The 27,381-nt window shown below is 36.2% G+C and overlaps 1 protein-coding gene across 1 annotated transcript; it reads left to right on the top strand.

Moving 5' to 3' along the window:
• The first annotated feature begins 1,092 nt into the window (after window positions 1-1,092).
• LOC134662698 (proton-coupled amino acid transporter-like protein CG1139) lies at window positions 1,093-26,028 on the top strand. Its single transcript, XM_063518971.1, has 9 exons — window positions 1,093-1,124; window positions 2,178-2,294; window positions 8,866-9,016; window positions 10,935-11,056; window positions 11,628-11,712; window positions 12,349-12,593; window positions 13,070-13,282; window positions 15,407-15,576; window positions 25,739-26,028. The coding sequence occupies exons 1-9, from the start codon at window positions 1,093-1,095 to the stop codon at window positions 26,026-26,028; spliced, it is 1,425 nt and encodes a 474-aa protein (XP_063375041.1).
• The last annotated feature ends 1,353 nt before the right edge of the window (window positions 26,029-27,381 follow it).

Below are 27,381 nucleotides of genomic sequence, written 5' to 3'. Positions count from 1 at the left end.
ACATTTATTTATTTATAATAATGGCACAGCCATCAATATACAATACAGCTAGCCGGCCGTCCAGAGTGGAGTTGCGAGACCAATACCTGACCTACTTAACTGAACAGTTAATTCTATAAAATCAACCGCGAAACGAACTTTTAAATTAACCATAATTTAATTTACATTTTATTTTAAAAATCTTTGTTTAATTATTTTTATTTAATTAATGCTAGTTATTACTTAGTTATTCTTGTTACTTTATACTGTTATTTGTATTTTGTTCAATAAAATTATTTTTTACCAATAAAACATTTTTAAATGATTCACGGTCAGTTTCACTAGACTTATATCGACCAGGATATGGACCGTGATTACCTTTGATGCTTTGGAAGATGCTAGTAACTGCGTCGAAATATCGGGAGCTCGGAAACAATACAAAAGGTACCTTATCACGCTCACTCACGGTTCATATCCCGGTACATATAAGTCTAATATATATATTATTAATTCCGTAAGGCAATTATTGTTATAAATAATTTGAAATTACTTAAAGGTTGAAACCACTGCCCTGTGGCTTATTAAAATATTTTAGTTTCGATTTGATCTACATACGGAACCCTTCAAATATTATTAATATCGAATTTGTAAATTATTATTAACAGCTCTTACACTGGGGGATATGACAAGATACATTTTTCAATTCTTTTCATAATTCGATGGAAGTTGCGTATAGTGGCTCGGTTGTTAAGTGGGAAAGTAAGGTAAGATTATTAAACAATTAAATAGGTACCTACTACCTACATAACAATAAATTCAATGAGAGGTTAATAAAATGAGAACTAGCAAATTGGACGTGTGTGTAATAATTGTAGAATATTATGTCCTAATGCTAGCTTGAAACAAATATAGGTACAAAATTATAAGCGTATAGTCTTCCAGGTACTTATTAAAATAGTCTAGGCTAGGACCTAGACTCCAGGCGGTCTAGCATGATTTGCGTTCTTGCGAGAAGAAGATCAGTGTTCCGTGAACAAAGTTCTGTACGGAACACTAAAAATGTGATTTAAGTATAGGTATTGAAAAATATTATTACAGGTTTAAGTGCTCGATATGGATAAAGAAGTTACTAACTTTAAATCGACGTAAGTATTGGCTTTACATTAGAATATGTATATTTCTTAGTATTGTGCCATCCAATTTTAAATACGTAGGTACAAAGGTTCATATAAGTAATAAAGTTTTATATACATTATAAAGGAATTTATAACAAATAAAAAACGCCTTATAATATTCCATGTCCTCGGGCCAGCAGTGGATCACTACAGGCTCTAAATAATAATAAAAATAATGTACAATTAACTTTGTAACAGAGTTTATGGCTAAACTGGGTACAAAACCTTTTAAATTATTGGCGCTTTGTCGTTCCGGTAAAAATTAGAACTATTTTTATTACAAGCTTTTTATTAACTTGCAATGTACCTAGGTATGTATGTAAATATTATGTACCGTAAAATGGGGTGAGTAGGTGCAAAACTGACATTCAAACCTCGATAACATTATATTTTTACATATATTATGCAAACTGAATGGTGTACATAATAAGTGTTCCGGACGTTTGTATTTTATTTTGGGTAGTTCCATTTCATAACTTTGACGATAAACAGGAAATCCCACCTCACCCCGTAGTCCCTCGTATTTGGCGTGAGTTGGGTTTTCATACAAAGTTGATTTTGGAAGATTGTTGGATCGATTTTTTTTATTATGAGTATTACTATAGCTCCATTTTAAATTGGAATACATTATTTTTGTAGCAGTAGGCTTAAAATCCCATCTCACCCCCCTTTCATCCCTTCTCTCCCCATTTATAACCCATCGCTCCCCGCGAACCCTACTCACCCCATTTTACGGTACCTACCTAACTATGTTTCACTTCTCGACTTCCGATGAAGCTGAAAATTTGCATACATATGTACCTATGTCGGGTGACAATGCAATATTAAATATGGTAGCATCGAGCTGATCTGATGATGGAGACAGCAGGTGGCCATGGAACTCTGATAAAACAACAAAACCTAATTGTGTTTGGGGTTTTTAAAATTGTCTCGAAGAGTATTAGTTGTCAGTGGAAATAAAAGTAGTCAGCGATAAAAGCTTGTACCAAAAATTAAATTTTTGCCAAAAACCTTTGTTCCCAGAGCTGATTTAACGACTAACCAAGGATTTCAATCAACTTTGAGTATAACTTCGAATGACGAGAAAAATGATAAGCCATATAACCCGTTCGAGCATCGACAACTCCAACATCCGAATTCGTAAGTGACCATTAATTAAACATTTAATATACTATATAGGTCCCTAATCCCTATCTTAGTACATACATTATATTTTTTTCATCTGCAACTATTGCAAACATTTACAAAAAAAACTTAGCGGCAGTTATTTTTTCACGGATCTCTATAAATCGGATACTACCTACTAGGTATTACTTTTATTACTAATCAAAATTCCCCCCTTCGCCAAGCATAACTTTTTAATACAAAAAAGTTAAATGTTGTATCAGAAGCAATACAGAATTCAATGAGAATAAAGATGTTGAAATTTGTAAATGTTTGGCTGAAATTAAGAACAATAGGGTAAAGGCACCAGTAGTCAGCCTTATAACGACTTTTTTAAGTTTGAACGTTCGGCATTTCTACAGGATTAGTCGGATAATTAAACAAATGACATGGTTAGATCAATTGTTTATCATAGTTTTAAAACAAAATATTTAAAAAAATAACAACCCTCTTTATAATATCTCTAATTAAGTTTAAACAAAAAGTGGCACTTTTCTCCAGTAGTCAGCCTCCAAAATCCAGTAAGCAGCCTCAGTGTACCCAGTACTCAGCCTGCATAAACTATTCATAATAATTAGATAAAAATCACTAATATTTATATCAAAATCAACGATATTATAATATTTATTTTTTCTTTATAATTTTTTGTTATCGTTATTGTAGTTAGTTGTAGTTTTTAATTTTAGTTTATAATTTTTTGCATATATCAAAATCAACGATGTTATACAAATATCTATTTTTTATTACTATTTTAGTTATTGTTATTGTAGTTTTTAATTTTAGTTTATAATTTTTTGCATATACATATGTATTACTTACCTACTTGTTTACTTATGTTAGCTCACCCTGTGGGCCTCGCTCTGGGGATTCGTATACTGCTTAAAAATGTAAAGACGATGTTCTTCTTGACAGGTTTATAATTAATATTCGTTGTACAAAGCTGGTTTCTCATCTTGCGGTAATTCTCTACAAGTTGACTGGCAAAAGCTAAGTGTCACAGATAACATATATCGCTCAAAGTATAGATTTGGCGGGCTTTCAATAACTGTCATTAGAACTAATATTACAAGCACCTTATGTTGGTTCACTGTATGGCCATATTGTTTTATTAAACCGTTACGTTGATAAGCTTGGAATAATACTATATAATATAAAAGTATCACAGAATATAAAAATGCTTATATTCGGCCAATCCTGGGTACAACGCGTCTCTGCGTTTTAAAGAGTTAAACATAAATAATCCACATTACACATAATGCACAACAGAACAATAGACAAAAGAATCAATATTACTCAACTTATGAACTGCATCATTACAGGCATTCCTCCAATGCCTGCAACGACTCACTCTTATAAACTACATCAATACATGCCTTCACATGTTATTGACTCACTGTTTCTTACACACTACATCAATGCATGCATTTACATGTCATTGACTCACTGTTACATCAATACACGCTTTCACATGTTATTGACTCACTGTTACATCAATAACGCATTCACATGTTATTGACTCACTGATATTCTCTTAATACATAAATACATGGATTCACATGTCATTGACTCACTAATACTCTCTTAATTCATCAATAAATGGATTCACATGTCATTGACTCACTGTTAATCACTTAATACATCATTACATGGACTCACTGTTACTCATTTTATACATGGATTTACATCATTGACTCACTGATACTCACTTAATACATCAATACATGGATTCACGTCATTGACTCACTTAATACATCAATACATGGATTCAGATGCCATTGGCTCACTGTTAATCACTTAATACATCATTACATCGACTCACTGTTACTCATTTAATACATCAATACATGGACTTACATGTCATTGACTCAATACATCAATACATGGACTTACATGTCATTGGTTCACTGGTACTCATTTACTATATCAATACATGGACTCATGTCAGTTACTCACTGTTACTCATTTAGTACAAAAATACATGGCTTCACATATTTCATTGACTCACTATTACTTGTTACATCAATACATGGACTAACATGTCATTGACTCACTGTTGCTCACTTAATACAAAAATACATAGCTTCACATATATCATTATTAAATTGTGAAAGTTTTATATCATTGTCTCACTATTACTTGTTACATCAATACATGGACTAACATGTCATTGACTCGCTGTTGCTCACTTTTAATACAAAAATACATGGATTTACATATTATTGACTCACTGTTATTTATTTATTACATCATTGCAGCTCTTCATCTGCAATGCCTCAATGTTAATGTATGTACCATAGCCATAGCTCACTCAATTTTAATAATTGCATGTCTTTTATACTGAATCACTCTTTATTGTTTGACATATTACCAAATTGCTATATTATTCTTTGTAAATTCGCTCTTATAACTCCTGTGTTATAAATTATTATACAATACCTTTTCCTCTTTAAGCTCACAAAATTTATTATTCTTTATAAATTCGCTGTTATAATTACTCCTGTGCTACAAATTATTATACAATACCTTTTTCTCTTTAAGCTCACAAAATTTATTATTCTTTATAAATTCACTCTTATATTTACTCCTGTGCTACAAATTATTATACAATACCTTTTCTCTTTAAGATCACAAAATTCTCTGACTCACTTTTAGAAAATGATTATGGATAAGTACCCATCATTAAAATAAATAAATATTAGTGAACATCTTACACAGGTCAGGTAATTATTTCTTTAATAATATTAGTTTCCCTCTATAACAAGTTGTATTGAATATATCTTTCAGAATTTCAATATATTCATATTACTCATACTGTTACTCTTGTAGTGACCTCATCACAATTTCAACAGAAAGATAAAACAACATGTTTATCATCTTAAACAGTAACATGCAATATTTAAGTTTTTCATTCTCTTGACTCTCTTGTATTTCAAATTATTATCACTAATATTAACTTGCTTAGCATTTCAATTTTACAACAGGTATGAATACCATTTTATAATTATGATTAATAAACCTCAAATTGATCACAACATTTCACTAGGCTTGTGCCTGCTCGTTCACTACAGAGAGTGCTCCACTCTGTCAATCGGTCAAAAGAACTAGTTCGGTCTTTTAGTTCCTTTAGGAAATAACTGACTCAATCCTACTTTTCACATATATCATCATTATCATGTTTACCCTTTGCTTTCACTCTGAATCACTATGTATGCATACTAGTATACTTCTCTCACACTTAAGTTCTCTTGTACATTGTAACGGCTTGTTAAGTAATAGGAGTATCTTCCTCTCTAAATTCTACATTAGCTAGTACCGAATGTAAGCTTATGTCACTGCGCATCTCTAGGTATGAAGTCATGTTTGATAACTATGTTGCACATGGTAATAATATAACCAGTTACTACTTTAAATGTCAAGCAAAGTTTATATGTATATTCTCAAATCATTCTAAAGTACTAGACAACGGCATGGACTAGTCCATGACAACGGTCAGTATTTTAATAATTTGTAACGTATACTTTACTTCCATAAGACCCTAACTGGCTCCATGTATAAATTTCAAGCATCACTTTCCCTCATGTGCTCAGGCTATCAAAATCAACCTGTGCCTAGTATTGTACTCTGGTGATATAAATTGACTCAAAATGGTTAGGTATCTATTTTTTTTTTCTACCTGTTACCTGAAACAGCTTTATTACTGGATATCTTACACTTATTACCTAATGCCATTTTATCATAATAATAATTCTCTAAGAGCTGTCCTATCCCAGTTTCAACATGTTTGTCAAAAGTTCTCCATAATATTCATAATCATAATAATCATTTATTCGTCGCAATCATTTATTCTTTGTCACAATCATTTATTCATTTTTCATTCCGGCCATGTGAAAATAACTGATGGCTCGCATTGGTACTTGGTACCATCTATGTGAATGAGATGAATGTTACAACAATCCCTCCACTTATTCTTATGTGTGCGTCTTATCAAGAAACCCACTCACTTGTCTCTATGGTGTACACCACCTGCACTTCACTGTTCTTACTTCCTCTATCACACCTTGTATCACAACCATGGCATCCTTCCATATTTCACTTAATACTGTTAAAACTGACAATATCAAACCAAATCAAATCAAGTCAAGTACCTGCACAAATAGCATATTTACAACCAGTAATTCAGTGTGAAATTCATAGGTAACAATTATGGACCAGATTTTCCATGAAAATTATTATACCATTAACAATCAATATGCTCACGAAAAGCCAAAAACATATTATTAATCACTTGAGTATAACAGCTATTGGTGTTAATTCACGACACAAAACAAATCTCGCAATGTTATCTTAGTGTAAAGTTTGTTCAAATAGGTTAGTTTTCCTTATTCGGATATCACTTTCTCCAACTCAATCTGGGAGTTAGTACCTAATCAATCACTCTTCTGACTGCCACAACAGATGAAAATCACTGGAATTCTCTGACCATTGGCTCCCAATTTATAGATTTAGCGTCTTTTCCAACTGGCGGGCGTCGGTTTTAAAGCAAGCTGGAGCAGCTTATCCCACTTCTGAATTGTTAGCTCACCCTGTGGGCCTCGCTCTGGGGATTCGTATACTGCTTAAAAATGTAAAGACGATGTTCTTCTTGACAGGTTTATAATTAATATTCGTTGTACAAAGCTGGTTTCTCATCTTGCGGTAATTCTCTACAAGTTGACTGGCAAAAGCTAAGTGTCACAGATAACATATATCGCTCAAAGTATAGATTTGGCGGGCTTTCAATAACTGTCATTAGAACTAATATTACAAGCACGTTATGTTGGTTCACTGTATGGCCATATTGTTTTATTAAACCGTTACGTTGATAAGCTTGGAATAATACTATATAATATAAAAGTATCACAGAATATAAAAATGCTTATACTTATTTAATAAATAAAAAATCTTATAGGTACATACAATTCTTATGACACGAAATTTGTTGGCCATAGGTACTTAATTATTCTTGCAAACTAGGAATCGCAATATTTATTTTCTATTAATTAATCCATCAAAAATTAATGAGGTAAATCAGGTAATATATAATTACGTTCCTAGTAGGTATTCGGTAAAAAATAATTAATCGAGTCTATGCAGATCTAATTATCATTAATAAACAAAGTCAGATACCGACCAGGAAAAAGCAAAATGATAGTTATGTATAGTTAACGTCAAAAATATGTATACACTTTTGAACCTTATTTCAATGAGATAGGGTTTAAAAATGTGGTCATATTTTTGGCGGCGACGTACCAAGCAAGGTCAATGGCTGAGTACTGGATCCGCGAAACCCAGTGCTCAGCCGCATTAAAACGTTATTTCAAATGCGGCTGACTACTGGGTTTTACTTTAAATTGACTAGGGCATGCCTAACTAAATTTGAAAATGTAAATTTAACGGTGCTAACGGTCGCATTGGCTCGAAAATAATAAAATAAACGAATAACCCAAAGGTCAGCCGTGGGGGGCTGGGCACTGGATTCTTTGGAAAAAAGTGTTATCCAGTGGCCAGCCCCGTCAATTTATAAGTGAAAAATTGATATTTTCATTCATATATAATGCAATTTAATAGATACACTAATAAATAAACCAATCATTAACAAAAACATTAACTTTTAACATTAAAACATAGTTTTTCTTGCCTGTTAAGAGAACACCACGTGCAGTAAAAAATATGGCGGACATGACACTATTGCACTCGTCGACAAACAGCACCTGTATGAACGAGTATATTTCTTCCCCCCGTTCCCTCACCGCACCTGTCGTGTGACGTATTAACCAATAAGGAATCAAAGCTCCTATTTGAGTACTCGCGATTTGTTTAAACGAATATACCAGATATTTATGACCAATAAACGGCTCAAAAGGCTGACCACTGGTACCCGGCTGGCCACTGGTGCCGTTACCCTATATGTTGTTTTGTGAAGCCAATGAATTGCTGTGTAAATCTGACAGGCTACGTGTACTATCCCTAGTTAACGATCGGAAAGTATGACAATATTGACAATATTAATTTCATATCGAATATTGACACTCTGAGTTAATGTTTATTGATCTTCAGGTACATATCGCATAATTCATTCAACGGATTATGCGATCGACAACACAAACGCAATTCTTCCTATTCGCGATTCCCATACAATATAGATTCCACACAACTGTAGTTTACTACATTCGTGATTCCACACAGTTATTTTTTTTGCGATATGTGTTACTTCTTTTTTTTAATTTTTCCGCAAAACTTAAGCATTATTTTAAACCATATAATTTTTTTTATTATGTTAATGCTGTAGCTGTAGCCAGGCGTGTCTCACTCCGCGATTTCGTCGCTTTGCTACAGGTACACCCGTTCGGCCCCAATTTTGGGGAAAGCCATAAGCCGCGCGTGGCGCTGTCGCCACCTAGCGGCCATATCTGTGCTGATCGTAACAGACGCGTTTTGTTAGAGAGTGAGTCTTCTGTACTTAGTACTATTATTTATTCTGTGCTGTAGCTGTAATTTGTTATTTCAGTACAATCGGGTCAATACTTCATTTGCTGAAGGCGTGCATTGGCTCTGGTATACTGGCGATGCCGGCGGCCTTCAAAAATGCAGGGCTGGTTGCAGGAACTATAGGCACTTTGTTGGCAGGGTATCTCTGCACACACACGGTGACTGTATTGGTAAATTGTTCATTAATTTTTCTCGAAAATGCTCGGAATTGCCCGCATTTTGTGTCAATCGAACGCGTGCCCAATTTTAATCTTTTCAAATAGCTTTTTACAAAAACTGATTTCCTCAAGGAAGTTTACCATGTAGTAAAATCATTATAGTCGGCTGCGTTTTAACAGTTTCTTAAAATTAGCAATAGATTTAACCCTTAATCAAACGGGGCACTTTTTATGAGTTTTTTGAAAACTAAGAATGGTTTGGGTGCGTAGATTACGAAAATATATATTTAAAAAAAATAAGTGGGAGGAAAGGGGGGTTTTGCGGTGGGAAATAATTTCCCGTTATCCGTTATGGAATAGCAAATTTTTGAATAAGTGGGAAATAGTTTCCCATTGTCCGATACGGTTACGAACTTTTTACTAGTTAGTAGCTCCCCTCGGCTTTGCTTAGAATTCAAGTATGATTTTTTAACGTTATCTTCAAAAATCAAAGAAATAAATAAAAGAAAAAAGAAGACTCAGATTTTTTTGTGTAACAGTCAAATGGGCATATACATATTTTTATATATGAAAACAAATTAAAATTTAGGTGTAGAACAAACACTGGGAAATAATTTCCCACTTGATAAAACCTACATTTTTTTTTGTAAATGGTAAGTTCAGAAACAAACAATGGGAAATAATTTCCCACTTACTCAAACCTTAAAATCTTGGCTAATTCATATCCTTATCACAATTATTTTCAAGCAAAACACAGGGAAAATAAGTCTAGTTTATGATAGTATTCAGTGTATGCACTTACCAGATTTTTTACGCACTTAAGCTCAAAACACCAAAAAAATGCTGTTATTGCAAAAAAAATCACGACAACTGACATTGACTTTGACATATGGTCACAAATGGCGGCCATTATAAAAGTGTTGCCATTTTTCAAATTCAAAATGTTACTAAGATTTTAAATCTGTATGGTTGGTATCGCTGAGTGCTGCCATTAAAAAGATAAAAAATATTTCGTAAATTAGAACGAAGTGGGAAATAATTTCCCGTTATTTGATTAAGGGTTAAAATAATATACCGACATCACAAAATAGTTTGAAATTATTCACGACCAAAATGCATCTCATAACAATTAAGTACAATTAGCCAGGGATCGGAACCGGTTTTTTGCAAAAACTTAGAAATAACCATATTTTTCGAATTATTTTATACTCGAAATGTAGGACTCAGTTGTGTTTTTAGGTTACGACTTCGTATTATTAGATTGCTCAATTAGAAATGAAGTAATTAGCAAAGAACGAAAAAATACCGTTTCCGTTCCCATACAAAAAATACCGGTATCCGATCCCTGCAATTAGCCACAAGACGTTAAGATACTTGTCGTAGAGGACTTCCATCCTCGTCTTCATGAGCGGTTCTATGTCACCGATGACCGAACAGCACTGTTTAAATTGCAAATGCTTGGTTTTTATTCGATGAAAAGAAAACAATCGCTATAAATATGCTTATAAGATTTGAGGAGGGTTCATTCATCATGGAAGCCATCATCAAAACTTGACCTTGACAAAAACCTTAATAACCTAACTTGCTGAACAAACTTATCCAAGAAAACATAATCGCCAAATGTGAAATACGTTTCGATCATGTGTTCCGTTCTGTTCTTATTTTTTAAATGAAATGTATACGCCAATTTACACGTTTATCTAATACCTTTAAACGAGCAATTCTTGTATATTTATTTATTTATATATATATTTCGGCTATCTCGGAAACGGCTCTAACGATTTCGATGAAATTTGGTATATGGGGTTTTTCGGGGGCGAAAAATCGATCTAGCTAGGTCTTATCTCTGGGAAAATGCTAATTTGTGAGATTTTATATGTTTTCCGAGCAAAGCTCGGTCTCCCAGATATTTATATTAAAATTTATGTAGGTTACAACATCGCAACAAGTATGCATGGATGCCAAAGTGCCGTCTATGAGTTTTGCCGAGACGTGTGGAGCGGCTTTTACATATGGACCTAAGAAACTACGGTCATGGGGCAACTTTATCAGGTAAGTAAGTAATTAGATACATAAGTTGCTTTCTATTTCATAACTTGGCTAACAACTAACAATTAAAAACTAAAATAAATTTGAATTTAATCTAGACCTAAAAAAACACAAACTTTAAAATATCGTCGGTGCAAATAAAAAAATCGCTGTTTTTTTACGTTTTTTTTTTATTTAATTCCTTTTTAATTTCCCGTCGACCCACATCAATATTATTTTAATATATTTATTAGTTTTGAAAATAACTAAACATTTTAACAAAAAAAATTGCTATGTGATTTTTTTATCACATAACGAAATTAAATAGCTATTAATGTTGCACATGGCGATTTATTGTGGACTGTGGACTGGATTGCCCGACATTGACCCTAAATCTGCTATGTATTAGCAGTACTGACAATTCCGTTATTCGATGCTAGATGTCGACTACGAAAATAATAGTCTTTTTGGTACCAAAACTAATTGTATGGAGTGAGCACTCTATTTTTACTATATTTCTCTATGACCAGACATATCTCACGGACACATCGGCATGTATAGGTACATACACTAGCTTAATATTACTTACTTTCAGGGCACTAGTCGACTTCGCAATGATGCTGACGTACGCGAGTACCTTATGTGTTTATGTGGTTTTCATCGCTTCGTCTTTTAAAGAGGTAGGAATTTATAATACTCGTAAAAATAATAAATATAGCTGGGCAAGCAAATCTTGTCAGTAGAAAAAGGCGCGAAATTCAAATTTTCTATGGGACGATATTCCTTCGCGCCTACATTTTTCAAATTTGCCGCCTTTTTCTACTGACAAGATCTGCTTGACCAAGTATACACGCAGTCATTATTTCACCGAATCAGTCATATTGCATCCCTCAATGAAGCATAATAATAGACATAGGTATTAATAGTGTGGGTGTATCTAAATAAATAATAAAAATAATATTTCTATAATTCTGTTTTAATAAGCTTATAATTTTATTTGTTATTTTATTTTATCATATTATTATATGTTAATTATTATAACTTAGGATTAAAAAAAACAAATATGCACGTTAAATAATAACGTGCATCTTTTGTTTTTTAATTAAGTAAGTTAAAATAATAGGGTAAAATTAAATAATAAAATAGAATTAATTATAAGCTTATTAAAATACAATTATAGAAATATTAGCTTAATTTAAATAGTTATTAAGTAAAATTGACAACGAAACTAATTGAATTGAATTTAAGTAAGTATTATCAATGCAAACACATGGGGTTACAGTACAAGCTTAAGATTAAAAAAAAAATCATTTCAGGTATTGGATGTGCTTCAGCCGCAATGGCAACTCTCCGTTCAGATGTACTGCATTATAATCAGCATACCTCTAGTACTCATATGTCAAATCAGGAACCTCAAGTACTTAGTCCCGTTCTCGGCTCTGGCCAACATGCTCGTGGTCGTTGTATTCAGCATCACCATGTATTACATGTTCTCCGACCTGCCTCCAGTGAGCGAGAGGGAGATGGTTGCTAATGTGTCCACGTGGCCTCTCTTTTTTAGGTAAGTTACAAGTTTTATTTAAGAAGAGTCGTGGAATGTATGGGGCCGAATACATTCCACGACTCTTCTCTTTCCGAACAGACCCTATGTTATTTTGTTTAGTATGGGTATATTGGGTATAACAAAATAACATAAAAAAAGATACATACACCAATTTAAAAAGCACTAAATTTGACTTCGCTTGAATATAAATTGCTGGCTCCGTAATAAATTAATCGGACAATCGCCAGCAATGGACTTCTTCCTCGTCTCAAAAACTACGTGATGACAGTTTTGAATGGTTCACGGTTAGTTTCACGAGACATAGGTATCGACCGGGTTACGAACCGTGATTATCGTGAATATCAGGAGCTCGAAAACAATACAATAGATAATCACGGTTCATATCCCAGTCGATATAAATCTAACTATGTGATGTTCACCATTCTACGAGTTCGTAAAATTGCTGGAGTATCACCACCATATTTTTTCCGCAGCACCGTAGTATTCGCTATGGAAGGAATTGGAGTAGTCATGCCAGTAGAAAATGAAATGAAAAAACCGCAGCATTTCCTCAGATGTCCAAGCGTTTTATACATTTCCATGACCGTCGTAATCTCTCTGTTCACTGTTTTCGGATTCTTCGGATATGTGCAATTTGGGGACGATGTTAAAGGCAGTATAACACTGAATTTGCCTGATGACGATATGTAAGTACCCTTCATTAACCTCTATACGTCAAACCTTGCCAAGCAAAATGAAATTTTATTTGGTCAACACAAAGTTCAAATTAGAATAGAACAGGAGACCTTTTTATAGGTCTTTGGGTGCCTAGAGGATAATCCTCTACTATAACCTCGAAAGCATTGTTGTCTTCAAATACTATTTTGACGAATTATACTTATTCTGAATTTTCACCCGAGAGAGATAATTGTTTATTTGCTCTTGAATAGTATAGCATCCGCATTGGAAGCGCTGGTGGTCTAGCGGTAAGAGCGTGCGACTTGCAGTCCGGAAGTCGCGGGTTCGAACCCCGGCTCGTACCAATGAGTTTCGGAACTTACGTATGTTGTACGAAATATCATTTGATATTTACCAGTCGCTTTTCGGTGAAGGAAAAACATCGTGAGGAAACCGGACTAATCCCAATAAGGACTAGTTTACCCTCTGGGTTGGAAGGTCAGATGGCAGTCGCTTTCGTAAAAACTAGTGCCCACGCCAATTACTGGGATTAGTTGCGAAGCGGACCCCAGGCTCCCATGAGCCGTGGCAAAATGCCGGGACAACGCGAGGAAGATGATGATGAATAGTATAACATCCGGATCGGAACCTATTGATGACAGTCGTTTGCCATAATTTAGGAGTATCTTGAATTATTTACATTACCACTAATGTTTTAATAAGCCTTTGTTAAAAATATGGTCCAAGTTTGACATAGTACTAAATTATAAACCAAAGTAAACTTACAACGAACTGTACAGTTTTAAAAAAAGCGGCCAAGTGCGAGTCGGACTCGCCCATGAAGGGTTCCGTATTTAGGCGATTTATAACGTATAAAAAAAAACTACTTACTAGATCTCGTTCAAACCAATTTTCGGTGGAAGTTTACATGGTAATGTACATCATATATTTTTTTTAGTTTTATCATTCTCTTATTTTAGAAGTTACAGGGGGGGGGACACACATTTTATCACTTTGGAAGTGTCTCTCGCGCAAACTATTCAGTTTAGAAAAAAATGATATTAGAAACCTCAATATCATTTTTGAAGACCTATCCATAGATACCCCACACGTATGGGTTTGATGAAAAAAAAAAATTTTGAGTTTCAGTTCGAAGTATGGGGAACCCCAAAAATTTATTGTTTTTTTTTCTATTTTTGTGTGAAAATCTTAATGCGGTTCACAGAATACATCTACTTACTAAGTTTCAACAGTATAGTTCTTATAGTTTCGGAGAAAAGTGGCTGTGACATACGGACGGACAGACAGACGGACAGACGGACAGACAGACAGACATGACGAATCTATAAGGGTTCCGTTTTTTGCCATTTGGCTACGGAACCCTAAAAATGCGACTGTTATGAAATAAAAAAGTAGGTACCTAAGGTCTTTGTCTTTTTATCTGACTCATAATATTTTAGTAAAATTTCCTCATGACTTTCATTACTTTTTTTTAACTTAGTACAATAATTGTCTTTTTAGGGTTCCGTAGCCAAATGGCAAAAAACGGAACCCTTATAGATTCGTCATGTCTGTCTGTCTGTCCGTCTGTCCGTCTGTCCGTCTGTCTGTCCGTCCGTATGTCACAGCCACTTTTCTCCGAAACTATAAGAACTATACTGTTGAAACTTGGTAAGTAGATGTATTCTGTGAACCGCATTAAGATTTTCACACAAAAATAGAAAAAAAACAATAAATTTTTGGGGTTCCCCATACTTCGAACTGAAACTCAAAATTTTTTTTTTCATCAGACCCATACGTGTGGGGTATCTATGGATAGGTCTTCAAAAATGATATTGAGGTTTCTAATATCATTTTTTTCTAAACTGAATAGTTTGCGCGAGAGACACTTCCAAAGTGGTAAAATGTGTGTCCCCCCCCCTGTAACTTCTAAAATAAGAGAATGATAAAACTAAAAAAAATATATGATGTACATTACCATGTAAACTTCCACCGAAAATTGGTTTGAACGAGATCTAGTAAGTAGTTTTTTTTTATACGTCTTAAATCGCCTAAATACGGAACCCTTCATGGGCGAGTCCGACTCGCACTTGGCCGCTTTTTATTTTAACTTAGTACAATTGTACTAACCCCTTAATGCTCCTTTTTTTCAGATTTGCCCAAGTAGCAAAGTTGTTAATGGCCATAGTAATATACTTCACGTACCCACTTCAGTGTTACGTTGCCATGGAGATAATAACGAGAATGCTCAAGAAGTACCAACCGAACAAGTGTGACAATGTCATTCAAGTTAGCATCAGGACATTCTTAGTTTTACTTTCAGGTCGGGTGAGAGTTCCAAACTTTTCATAGCAAACTTTAACCTTTTCGACACCGTGTCAAACACAAAAGCTGTCACGCTGACGCCACGTCACCAAAGTGTCAAAACTCAAATTGAACTTTATGCATATGCACGTAGGTCTATGTTGCTCTGTGGTCTGTGACCGATTAATCGGTCTTTGGCGTTGAACCTACGGTGCGGATATATCGGTCATTGGCGTCCAAAAGGTTAAACGTACTAAACGCGATCTAATACTTACTATATTCTACCGCCTGTAGGTAGAAGGGCTCTACTTATAATTTTTCTCTTACTTATTTACTTATAAATTAAAAGTGGAAAAATTTACTGTCTTGAGTGGAACTTGAACCCACGACCACTGGATCGCTAGCTCAGTGCGCTTCCATCTGAGCTACCAAGACGCCATCCAATTAACACAGCAAATATCTCCACCATATTATGGTCCTTTCAGGGAGGCAACCCTAACAACATCTACCGTAAGAGGGACACTTTTTAGGGTTCCGTACCCAAAGGGTAAAAACGGGACCCTATTACTAAGACTCCGCTGTCCGTCCGTCCGTCCGTCCGTCCGTCGGTCCGTCTGTCACCAGGCTGTATCTCACGAACCGTGATAGCTAGACAGTTGAAATTTTCACAGATGATGTATTTCTGTTGCCGCTATAACAACAAATACTAAAAATAGAATAAAATAAAGATTTAAGTGGGGCTCCCATACAACAAACGTGGTTTTTGACCGAAGTTAAGCAATGTCGGGCGGGGTCAGTACTTGGATGGGTGACCGTTTTTTGCTTGTTTTGCTCTATTTTTTGTTGATGGTGCGGAACCCTCCGTGCGCGAGTCCGACTCGCACTTGGCCGGTTTTTTATTAAGAGGGAAGTATAGCTACTTAACTGACAAAAGGTGTTTTTTTACATACAATTTCGGGAGAAAACTGTTTCCACTATCTAAATTCTAAATCTTAACATATCACTTTGATTTTGATGTCGATCGCTTGATCATAATATATTCTAGGTTCATAGTTTTTGCTTTTTAAATTTTGAAAAACGAAAAACCTATAAACCTAGTATTCATTGTGTCAATAAACTACTAAAAAATCATAGAGAATGGAAAATATTTATAAGTGGAAAAACGTTTTCTCTTTTTGTATACGAATACGTGCTATGCTTCATGCTTCCCTCTTAAACAGCTGCCGGAGTTCCGTGTCATATTATATCTAAATCTATTTGCGTTGTAATCTGTGTAAGAATGTCCTATAATATTTATTATTTATTGCTAACTCACCAGCAACTTTGCGCTAACCCATACTTAATTAATTTTATATCAAGCAAAAACATCTGCGAACGCTGCTATTAATTGAGTATTAATAAGCTTTGAAATAAATTAAAATTGGGGCTTGAAATAATAGTAATAGCATCGTTCGCAGATGTTTCGAATTGATACAAAATTAATTTATTTACTTATATTGCTTTGATCAACAAAAGCTGAAACAAAGTTAGGTACTATAAAAAAGGACGTATTTGCTAAAAATGTATCTAACTTATTCGAAAAGATATATTTACCTAGCCAGATAAGCAAAAAGTCGAACACAGCAAAAGCAGCAAAGGTCGATTTAGAAAGGACATTAGGGTACTTACGTAATAATGGGTGACGCCGGCTTGGATTCATTCATAAATAAATTCAACACGTCTGTCGAAGCCCTTAAGCATTTGAACCTGAATGACTTAACGGACTTCATGTTGACATTTGGCGCCGCAAAAGTTAGATCTCGATACAATTAAATTGTTCGAAATTACATACCGCAAAGAGAAAATTCCATCCCATCAAAAACATTACATGTAAAAAGGTGCAAGTCTCGCAACGCTTTTACTACAAAAAAGTTTTGAGATGTAATGTGAAACCAAGTCGGTTATTTTAATCAGTGCCAGGGGGTGTTAAAACCATATCAATAAGATATCTTTAATTTGTAATACGTATAATGACTTGGCCATCGCACGGCTGCATAATGACAAAAGGATCATCGTCACCTATTAAAAATAATTCTAATTAAACATAACGCTAGCGCTAATTGCAGTTTGAGCATTACACATATTTACGAGTACGGTACGAGTAAAGCATTATGTGCGATTGCCAAGTCATTATATGTATTACAAATTAAAGATATCTTATTGATACGGTTTTAACACCCCCTGGCACTGATTAAAATAACCGACTTGGTTTCACATTACATCTCAAAACTTTTTTGTAGTAAAAGCGTTGCGAGACTTGCACCTTTTTATTTACACGACTGCCCAAACAAAAAGAGTGTATTGTTTTCAGCGTTCATGTTTGTATGTATATATTTATGTATTTATGTGAGTTTCTTTATTCCACGATAACTTCAGAATGCCTCAACCGATTTAGATGTATGATATATCGTTAGAATCCTTACGTTATCCCGGGTGACATAGGCTATGTGACGTCATTATAAAATCGATATGGCGGACTTAATACGCCAAATTACGCAACCTTAAGAAAAAAATATCTTGCAAACCTATCGAGTAGGGTATCAAAATGTAGAGCTTTGAAAGACGAGTAATAATATATATGCAACATGTTGGTTTAAATCTAATTTTAGGAAAGTAAGAATTTTCAAAATATGTTAAGAAAAGCAAATCCCATGAAACCAAATATTATTAATAAATAAATAAAATAAAATAAATTTATTTCAGACAATTAATAATCCATATTTTTAAATCAAATAAAATTAAAATAAATTAAAATTAAATTAAATAAAATTAAAATTAAATTAAATAGAATTAAAATTAAATTTAAATTACAATTGAACAATCATAAATAACAATAAATTAAATTAAATTTACAATTTTATTAAAACTAACATGTAGGGAGGACCAGTGCTTTAGCAAGCTACTGTCCCACCTGTCACCCACTACTGCCAGGAGGCTGTGGCGGCTGCCACGCACCCTGCTTAGCATCGCGGCGCAACGCTTGCGGAGCGTGGCGTGGAAACCGTCCACGCTCGCGTCCGCAAACATCCCGGACGCGCTGCAGTATCGCGGCAGCCGCAACAGGACCCTGAAAGCATCGTTATACTGGACCCGCAGAGCGTTTAGCGATCGCTGAGTGTATCTTGTCCATAGGCTACAGGTGTACAGCGATGTACAGTACGCTTTAAATAAGGTTATCTTTACTTGGGCTGTACATCGGCTGAACCTGCGCGCTATCATGTTTGCTCTCATCGCTAAAGCTCTGCGTTCCCTCTCGATGTCTGCATCATCGCGCAGATCTTCGGTAACCAAATGCCCAAGGTATTTAAAAGAACTCACTCTATTTAGTTCCTGGCCATCAAGAAGTATAGGAGGGACATACGATGGGCTCTTGGTTCCTGCTTTAAAAACCATATATTCGCTTTTAAGCGCATTATACTTTAGGTTATGGTCACGAGCGTACGATTCGCAAATGTTTATTAGTACGTTCAACCCTCCGACCGATGGGCTCAGCAACACCATGTCATCCGCGTAACTTATATTATTAAAACAGACTCTGTCAATATGGCATCCGACATGCGTGCTGCTGAGTCCATCGATTAGGTCGTTAACGTACAAATTGAATAATTTCGGTGAGCTTAGCCCCCCCTGCCTTACACCGCACTGCAATCCGTACTCGTCCGAAAGTACGTTGCCCCACCGAACGCTGTTCCTCTGGCCACCATACCAACACCTAAATATGCGTGTTAGTTCCTTGGGAAACTTGGCCTTGTCAAGCTTTTTCCAAAGTAGTTCGTAATTGACAAGGTCAAAAGCTTTGGAAAGATCCAAAAAGCACGCATATATAGGCGTTTTTCTTCTAGTATAATACTCGACAGTCTGCTTTAGACAAGTGATTGCGCTCTCTGTGGATAAGCCGGCACGAAAGCCGAACTGAGCGTCATGTATCTGTAAACACTTGTCCAGTTGCACACTAAGCAGGCCGTCGAGTACCCTAGCTATAATAGTTGCCAGAGAAATAGGTCTGTAATTCGTTTTATCGGATATATCACCGGTTTTATTTTTGATGATAGGGACTACTACCGTTTTTATCATACTTTCGGGCAAGCACGAATGACTAATACAGAGATTAAACAGCATTGATAAGCATCTAGGTAAGTGTGGACCGGCGTACTGCAAATGCTCAACGCTTAAGTAGTCATGCCCGGGAGACTTTCCCCTTTTCATTTCCTTTAAAACTTTAGTGATATCTTTCGCACTAAAACGAACTTGAAGGTCATTCCCGGCTCTGTCGTCGTGCATTTGCAGGTCCATGTTCCCGCCACATGATGTCTTTACGCTGAAATGCTCCTTGAACATATTCGCAATATCCTTAGCGTTTGAAATGCCGTCCACACTGACAGAGAGTCCAGGCCTTGCCTCCATTCTTTTTGTGAGTTTCCAAAAACTGCGGAAATCGTTCTTACTGTGATGTGAAGCAAGTAAATCCATTTTAATTTGTTCCTGGTGGTTTTGAACCCACCTCAGCCTGGACTTAAATATTTTACGACTTGTGCACATCGCGTCAAAAGCACGTCCGGCATTAGGCTTACCACACAACACCCAGTTCTGAAAGCAAAGCCTGGCCTCCCTGTGCGCCTGACTAACATGTTTATTCCACCCTATAACCCTATTCGACCTGGAACCACAGGTGACTTCCTTACTCTGTATAGATGCCTCGCATAGTGCGTTAGTTATTTTATGATACAGGTCATCCAGGATCACGACATGGTCAGAACAGTTACAGTAGTGGTCACAACAAGTCCCTAGCTCAGTAGGAAAATCGATTAGTTTTAACAATTCATTACATCTATTCGTGTAACTATCGATTTCAATTGGTGTACGCTCGCCCCATACAACTTGTTTACTATTGAGTTTCAAGTTGTAATCACAAAGCTTAGATTTTACTACATCTACATTACATTTGATTATTAAGGGGTAATGGTCGGAACAGAACACACCATAGTTAACGTAAACATCAAGTACAGTTTGCCAACCAGCTTTTGTGGTCAAGCAGTGATCTAACCATCGTTTACACCTGTGCGCATCACTTAAATATGTAAATGTTCCAGATTCGATACCTAATTTATCCAAGTCCGCACAGATCCAATTTTGTTCCTCACAAAAACTTAATAACTCGTTTGAAAATAACTCGCCTGGGTGCGCGTTAAAGTCACCTAATACGAATACAGTTTCGACAGCACTTTCCTTAACTATTGCATTAATAGTACTTACGCATTGCACAAACTCAGGTAGGTTATCCAGACAGTTATTCGGCATATATACACTAAACACTAAAATTTCTTTATCACCGGACGTTAACTTAATCGCACTTATTCTTGGGTTATCACATTGTATAACAGATGTTGTAGGGAAAAGTTGTTTACGCCACAACAGTGCAGTCCCACCGTAGGGCCTGCCGCGTAACATACCTGCAGACGTGTCTACTGCCGATGTTCCGGTATAAGCAAACTCGTCGCTTATTGTGTTAAGTAATGACAGTTCCCAGTTTAAAATCCACGTCTCCTGAAGGGCTATTACGTCTGTAAACGTGCATAGTTTTCTAACGTCATCGATTGACCGTTTTATACTTCGACAATTGAAAGAACACAAACTAAAACTGTTTCTAACACTATTATTCATTTATTAACTTGATAAGACGTGATTCGTAGCACGCGTAGCGCTCGTAGCAGTACCCGCAGCACTGGTAACAGTCGCCGGACTCGCGGTGTTTACATTCGTATAATGTTGTTTCGAAGGCACAAATCGACGAAAAATAATATTTTTTGGCCAAAATGATTCATCTAGAAACATATCTACATACTGTCCGGGCACATTAAACCTGTAAGCATTGTGGACTTTACTCTTGTCTTTCATTATTATTTGCTCCAACTTAACACTAATTTGGGTTTTTTCGAGAATGTATTCGACTATATCCGATTGAGACGTCTCTTTATGCACGTTCGTAATTAAGATTGGTATTGACCTTTCCGCTGCTTTAAATTTACTATTGTGGGTCGTGCCAGCTGTACCCGATTTGCCGATAAACCGATTTTTAATTTTGCGATTAGACCTGTATTCGACCTTTTTCCATTCTCCGTCCTTAGCCATCTCCGCATATGACAATTTCTGCTGATCTGCCTGTGTGTGTGCGTCATTGTTTATTTCTGCGTTTACATCCATCTCCACCCGTTCGGCAGGCGGTGCGCAATTGGCGCTGTTGCTAAGGGCCGACAGTTGTTTACCGGCTTGCGCTCCGGCTAATGAGTCAGGCAGGCGGAGGGGTGGCGGTGGAGAGAGGGGTACTGTATGTTGCACTTGCGCATGCGCATTGGAGTTGTTTACATCGCACATCGTCTTATCGTCGAGCACCCTCGAGTGCGACAGGGAAGGCATGATACTTGTTTCTTGTAAGTTCGAGGGAGATAGTACGGTCCTGTTCTGTTCGGGTAATCTACTTGGCGGCGATGATAGGTCAACAGGCAATAATCCTATTGGCCCGCTGTCAAGATTAGCACCACGTATTAAGTTGACATTTGAATACGAATTGCTAACGTTTCTACAGAATGGACTACTCCTTGTTCTAAATTGGGGTCCCGTTATGTTCGTTTTGAGCAATTCTAAATCATCTTGCGTGACATATTGCGATTTGATGATTCTCAATTCATTTTTCAGCGTCACAATGTCCTTAAGAAGCGATGACACATCCACGGAGTCGAAATCTATCGGTGGAAGTTTGTGCAGGTCACGCGCCACAAACACTGGTATCTTGTCTGGTTCGGTCACTTTAACCAGGTCCAAAATATCCTCGATATCACGCCGTTCCTGACCATCGTTTCTTCTATTGATTTTTCGTTTTCGTGGAGGAACCGATTGGAATAACAAATCCTTGGCCGTTTTGATATCATCTGTCGAGAAGAATTCTACACAAATTTTACACAAACTGCCATCATCCATAACGTGTAGCTTACTAATCACATAAGCTAAAAGTTCGTTCACAACTACATTGCAATTATTACATTTTACAATATCGGCGGCCATAGTGCGTTGGCTAGCGATACGCGATGCGCCCGATACGTATAGATGCGCGCGCGCGACTCCATTATTATTGAATTGGATATTAAAAGGAAGGTTTTGACCGCCGATCATAAAAAAACATAATATAGTACATATTACATTATACTACTTAAAGTTTTTAACACATGTTTTAAAAGCCGCCAATACCTATGTTCCAAATTGCGCTAATGGAATCGAAATGTATACAAATAACTTATATTTATTAATCGATACGATTGTAGAGTCCGTCTAAGCTAACTGCACCGACTTTGACAGAAAAAAGTGTGAAATTGTCATTAATAACCAATTTTTTTTGTAAAATCTACATTTTTTCAAAGGCCAAAGGCCGAGCTTCATGGGTACATGAAGGCCCGGAGCGTAAGACAGACCCGGTGCGCGCTTTATACAAAATCCCCAAGTATTCTAATTGCAAAGGCCGAAAGCCGAGCTCCTCGCAGGGCCGAAGGACTGGAGCGTAAGGCAGGTGCGTCGAGCTCCGCGTAGGGCCGTAAGGCCCGGAGCGTAAGCCAGGTGCGTGCTTTTTGTAAGTTCCCCAAGTTTCTTAATTGCGAAGGCCGAAGGCCGAGCCCCGCGTAGGACCAAAGGCCCGGAGCGTAAGCCAGGTGCGTGCTTTTTGGACCTTCCCCAAGTTTCTTAATTGCAAAGGCCGAAGGCCAAAGCTCCAATTAGGGGCCGATGGCTCGAAGCGTCCAAGAGAGGATCGTTTCCACGTAAGCTCGCGTATTTACTAGTTCTTCAAACACAGAAAAAATATTATAAGTATCTAAATGATAAAGGCCGAAGACCAAGCTCCACAAAGGGTCGAAGGAACTTTTACAGCTCGCTATAAGCCCACATATTTTATGTTTTTACTATTAACCTAAATCGCAGTAATATCTATCAGATGCCACAACTTTCGCTCAAATCGGTTGATTAACTGATGAGGAGGTAATCACGTAAATAAACCTCCATGAGTGTTACTTTAGATCCGAATAAATCAGCGCCATCTGTACCAGCATTAGGTACATGCAATTCTGAGTATAGCATAATTTCTAAAATCACATTTCCTAAGTACGAAATTCCTAAAACAGAACATCGAAAATCAAAATGTCTAATATACGAAATTCCTAAAGACGCATGTCCTAATACAGTTTTAATCGAACGATCTCATTTTCGAAAATCAATATTCCTTTGTACACAATACCTAAGGACAATACTTTGAAAGTCAATATGTCTAGTGCTCAAAATAGCTACGTTTAAAAAGCCTAATGACGATAAATTGAAAATCAATATTTCCGAGAACATTTCCTTCTTACCCTAAGTTGACGGAGCCCCGCTACGCGGGGCTCCTATTTCCGGGCGGTTTGCCCTTCGGGCATCTGAAGCTACCTAACGAACCTAACCTATCTACCTATTGATTTAGTTTAGTGTGACGTCCGTGAAAACAGTACACTTTGGGGGAAAAGCGTAGGGAGGTAGGTAGGTTAGGTTCGTTAGGTAGCTTCAGATGCCCGAAGGGCAAACCACCCAGAAATAGGAGCCCTGCGAAGCGGGGCTCCGTCTAGTTAAGTTGTAAAGGAAGTTTTTTGAAAATAAAGTTGCGTACGTTTGACTCTTTAAGCTAAGGTCAGCTAAACGTAGGACAAATGTCTTAGAAATTTCGCAGTTTATACATTTTAAACTTAGGTCAACTGAACGTAGGAAAAAGATCGTTAGTATTTTCGTGCACTAGCAGTATTGTATTTTAGACATTTAAATAGTAGGTTGATTAACCTGTATCTTTAGGAATTTCGTATATTAGACATTTTGATTTTCGATGTTCTGTCTTTAGGAATTTCGTACTTAGGAAATTTGATTTTAGAAATTATGCTACATAACCGTTAGTTTGTATGATCACTAAAATGTATAAAATAAAAATAATTAATTAAAAATTAAAAAAACACGACTGCAGTTTAATTAAACGAACTGAAAAGCTAAAAATAATTTTAGTTATATTAGTTACTCAACTTAATTAATGTAAATTAGAATATAAGTGTTCAGACAGGGTCATAAACAGCAAATGCAAAAGCTTAGGCTCGTTTAGGATCGTGACTGTACCTGTATATTTTATTTTGATTGCAGTCGGGGACCTTTTAAATGGGAAAATTTTAATACATCAAGGTCCCCGACTGCAATTGAAATAAAATATACAGGTACAGTCACGATCTTAAATGAGCCTAAGCTTTTGCATTTGCTGTTTATGACCCTGTCTGAACACTTATATTCTAATTTACATTAATTGAGTAACTAATATAACTAAAATTATTTTTAGCTTTTCAGTTCGCTTAATTAAACTGCAGTCGTGTTTTTTTAATTTTTAATTACATGTAATGTTTTTGATGGGATCTCATCTCTTTTTGTAGGCAGTCCTTCTTTTCGGGTACTCATACCCATACTATGTATACACATATCATAACTAAACATATCTTCATTCATACTCACATCGTACATCGTAGTGTACCTTTACTTAACCTACTATTTGTAGGAACTGCAACAGTAACTTTGTAATATCACATATTTATATGGGATTACAAACTTACTTATGCAGTTCATAGATCTTTAAAACGTGACTGATATTGCAATATTTTTAGGTTTACCCTTTATGTGGCCATTAAACCCTAACTCTGTACCAAATTTCAGCTCTCTGAGTTTATAGGAAGTACTAGTTCTATTCTGATGATCATGAGTGAATGAGTGTCATAAATGTGAAACTTTGCTTTCGCTTAACTTCGGAACTAAATGACCTACAGACTTGAAATTTTGGATTTTAAGTATGTGGTTATAGCTTACTGGATGACGAAAATTTCTGCGTTCTCGTCTTATCCAGAGGTTCTCAAATAGGGGCCTGAAAATGCGGCGAAATGGTTCCAGTAAAGGATGGTACGGCAGTGTTTGCTTCGCGCTCGACTTGGCGGGGGCACTGCCGTGCCCCCAGATCTTATCAAAATTTGATTGAATTTACCAACGAACAAAACAAAGTTTTATCCCGTTCGGAGCTAAACTGTTAATATATTATCCTTATTTCACAGTTGGCGTAGCCGCATCCTTCCCGAATTTGGAGTTGGTGATCAGTTTCGTAGGCGCCATTTTCTTCTCCACCCTGGGTTTCCTCTTTCCCGTCATAGTTGAAACCGTCTATCGCTGGGACAGGGACACTGGCCGATTCAACTACATCATCTACAAGAACATTGCCATTGGAATTTTCTCAATTTTTGTGCTTGTCTCTGGAGCCTATGTATCTGTCGTCGGCATAATAGATGAATTTTTTGTTGAACATCCCATTGAAAATGACAATTTGACTTCATTTGTAAATATTTAATTTTATTATTGTATTTCTTTAAATTTTATTTTATTTTATTAAAGTATGTAGTTACTTCATGTAATTATTTGTAAGCTAAGTACTGAATAAAATATTTTTGTTATTTAAAGTATGAAATTAAATATTTCGTGTTGTTAAAATGTTATGTACCTAATTTTATTTAGAATTCAATTATAAGATTATAAAAAAAATTAGGTATTAAATTCGCAGTAAATAGAGCTGCACAAACATAATTGTACTGTGTAAAATAATACATCTTACCACACCTTAGCTTCACCGAAGTAGTGATAACATTATTAGAATCCTGAATCGGTATGCTTATTAAAAATATCAAGGCAATTTAGAGTAGGTAAGTGCCTAAATACTTAGTTTTGCCAACCATTACTTTCAATTAATTATATTGATAACAGGGTATTTGTAAGAATATACACATCCGTAAATATAACTAAGAGTGGTCAGAGTACGAGGGCTGTTTGATAAGTACCCGTTTTCCAAATGTATTAATATCACGGGCCGAAAATATGTATACAATCGTTTTAAGCCATTTTTCAGAGGTGGGAAAATTTAAAAAAAAAACAGCATTCTTTTGTTTTTTTCTCATTTGACAGCGATTCAGTGAAAGCGTGAACTTAAAATTGTGAAAATGGAGAAAGAGCAGTATCGGTCTGTAATTAGATTCTTGTTTTTGGAAGGAAAAACATGTGATGAAATAAAAGTAAGAATGCAAGCGGTTTACCATGAATGTGCTCCTTCTATGACAACCGTCAGATACTGGTTTAACGAGTTTAAGCGGGGGAGAACAACCGTCTTTGATGAGGATCGCCCAGGCCGCCCAATTGAGGTGACTACAGACGATATGGTTAAGAAAATTGAAAATATCGTTTTAGCCGACCGCCGAATTGAACTTCGAGAAATCGTTGATGCTGTAAATGTTCCAATCGAGCGGGTACAAAACATATTAGAAGAAAAATTGGGTATGAAGACAGTATCGGCGAGGTGGGTGCCGCGTTTACTCACGGAGGAGCAAAAACGGAACCGACTGACTACTTCGGAGCAGTGTTTGGCCGTGTTCAAACGTAACCCGAAGGAGTTTCTGCGTCGTTTCGTGACCGTAGACGAAACGTGGGTCACCACTACCCCCCGGAAATGAAAGGGCAGTCGAAGCAGTGGATTTTACCGGGTGAACCTGCGCGAAAGATAGCAAAAATCGTTCCATCGGCTGGAAAGGTCATGGCGACCGTTTTTTGGGATTCGCAGGGTATTATAAATATTGAGTTCTTAGAAAAGGGGAAAATGATAACAGGGCAGTACTATGCCAATTTATTGGATGAATTTGACGCTGGGTTGAAGGAC

This window comes from Cydia amplana, chromosome 3 (assembly GCF_948474715.1).
Source record: "Cydia amplana chromosome 3, ilCydAmpl1.1, whole genome shotgun sequence".
Classification (NCBI taxonomy): domain Eukaryota; kingdom Metazoa; phylum Arthropoda; class Insecta; order Lepidoptera; family Tortricidae; genus Cydia; species Cydia amplana.
This window is presented reverse-complemented; position numbering and strand designations above follow the sequence as displayed.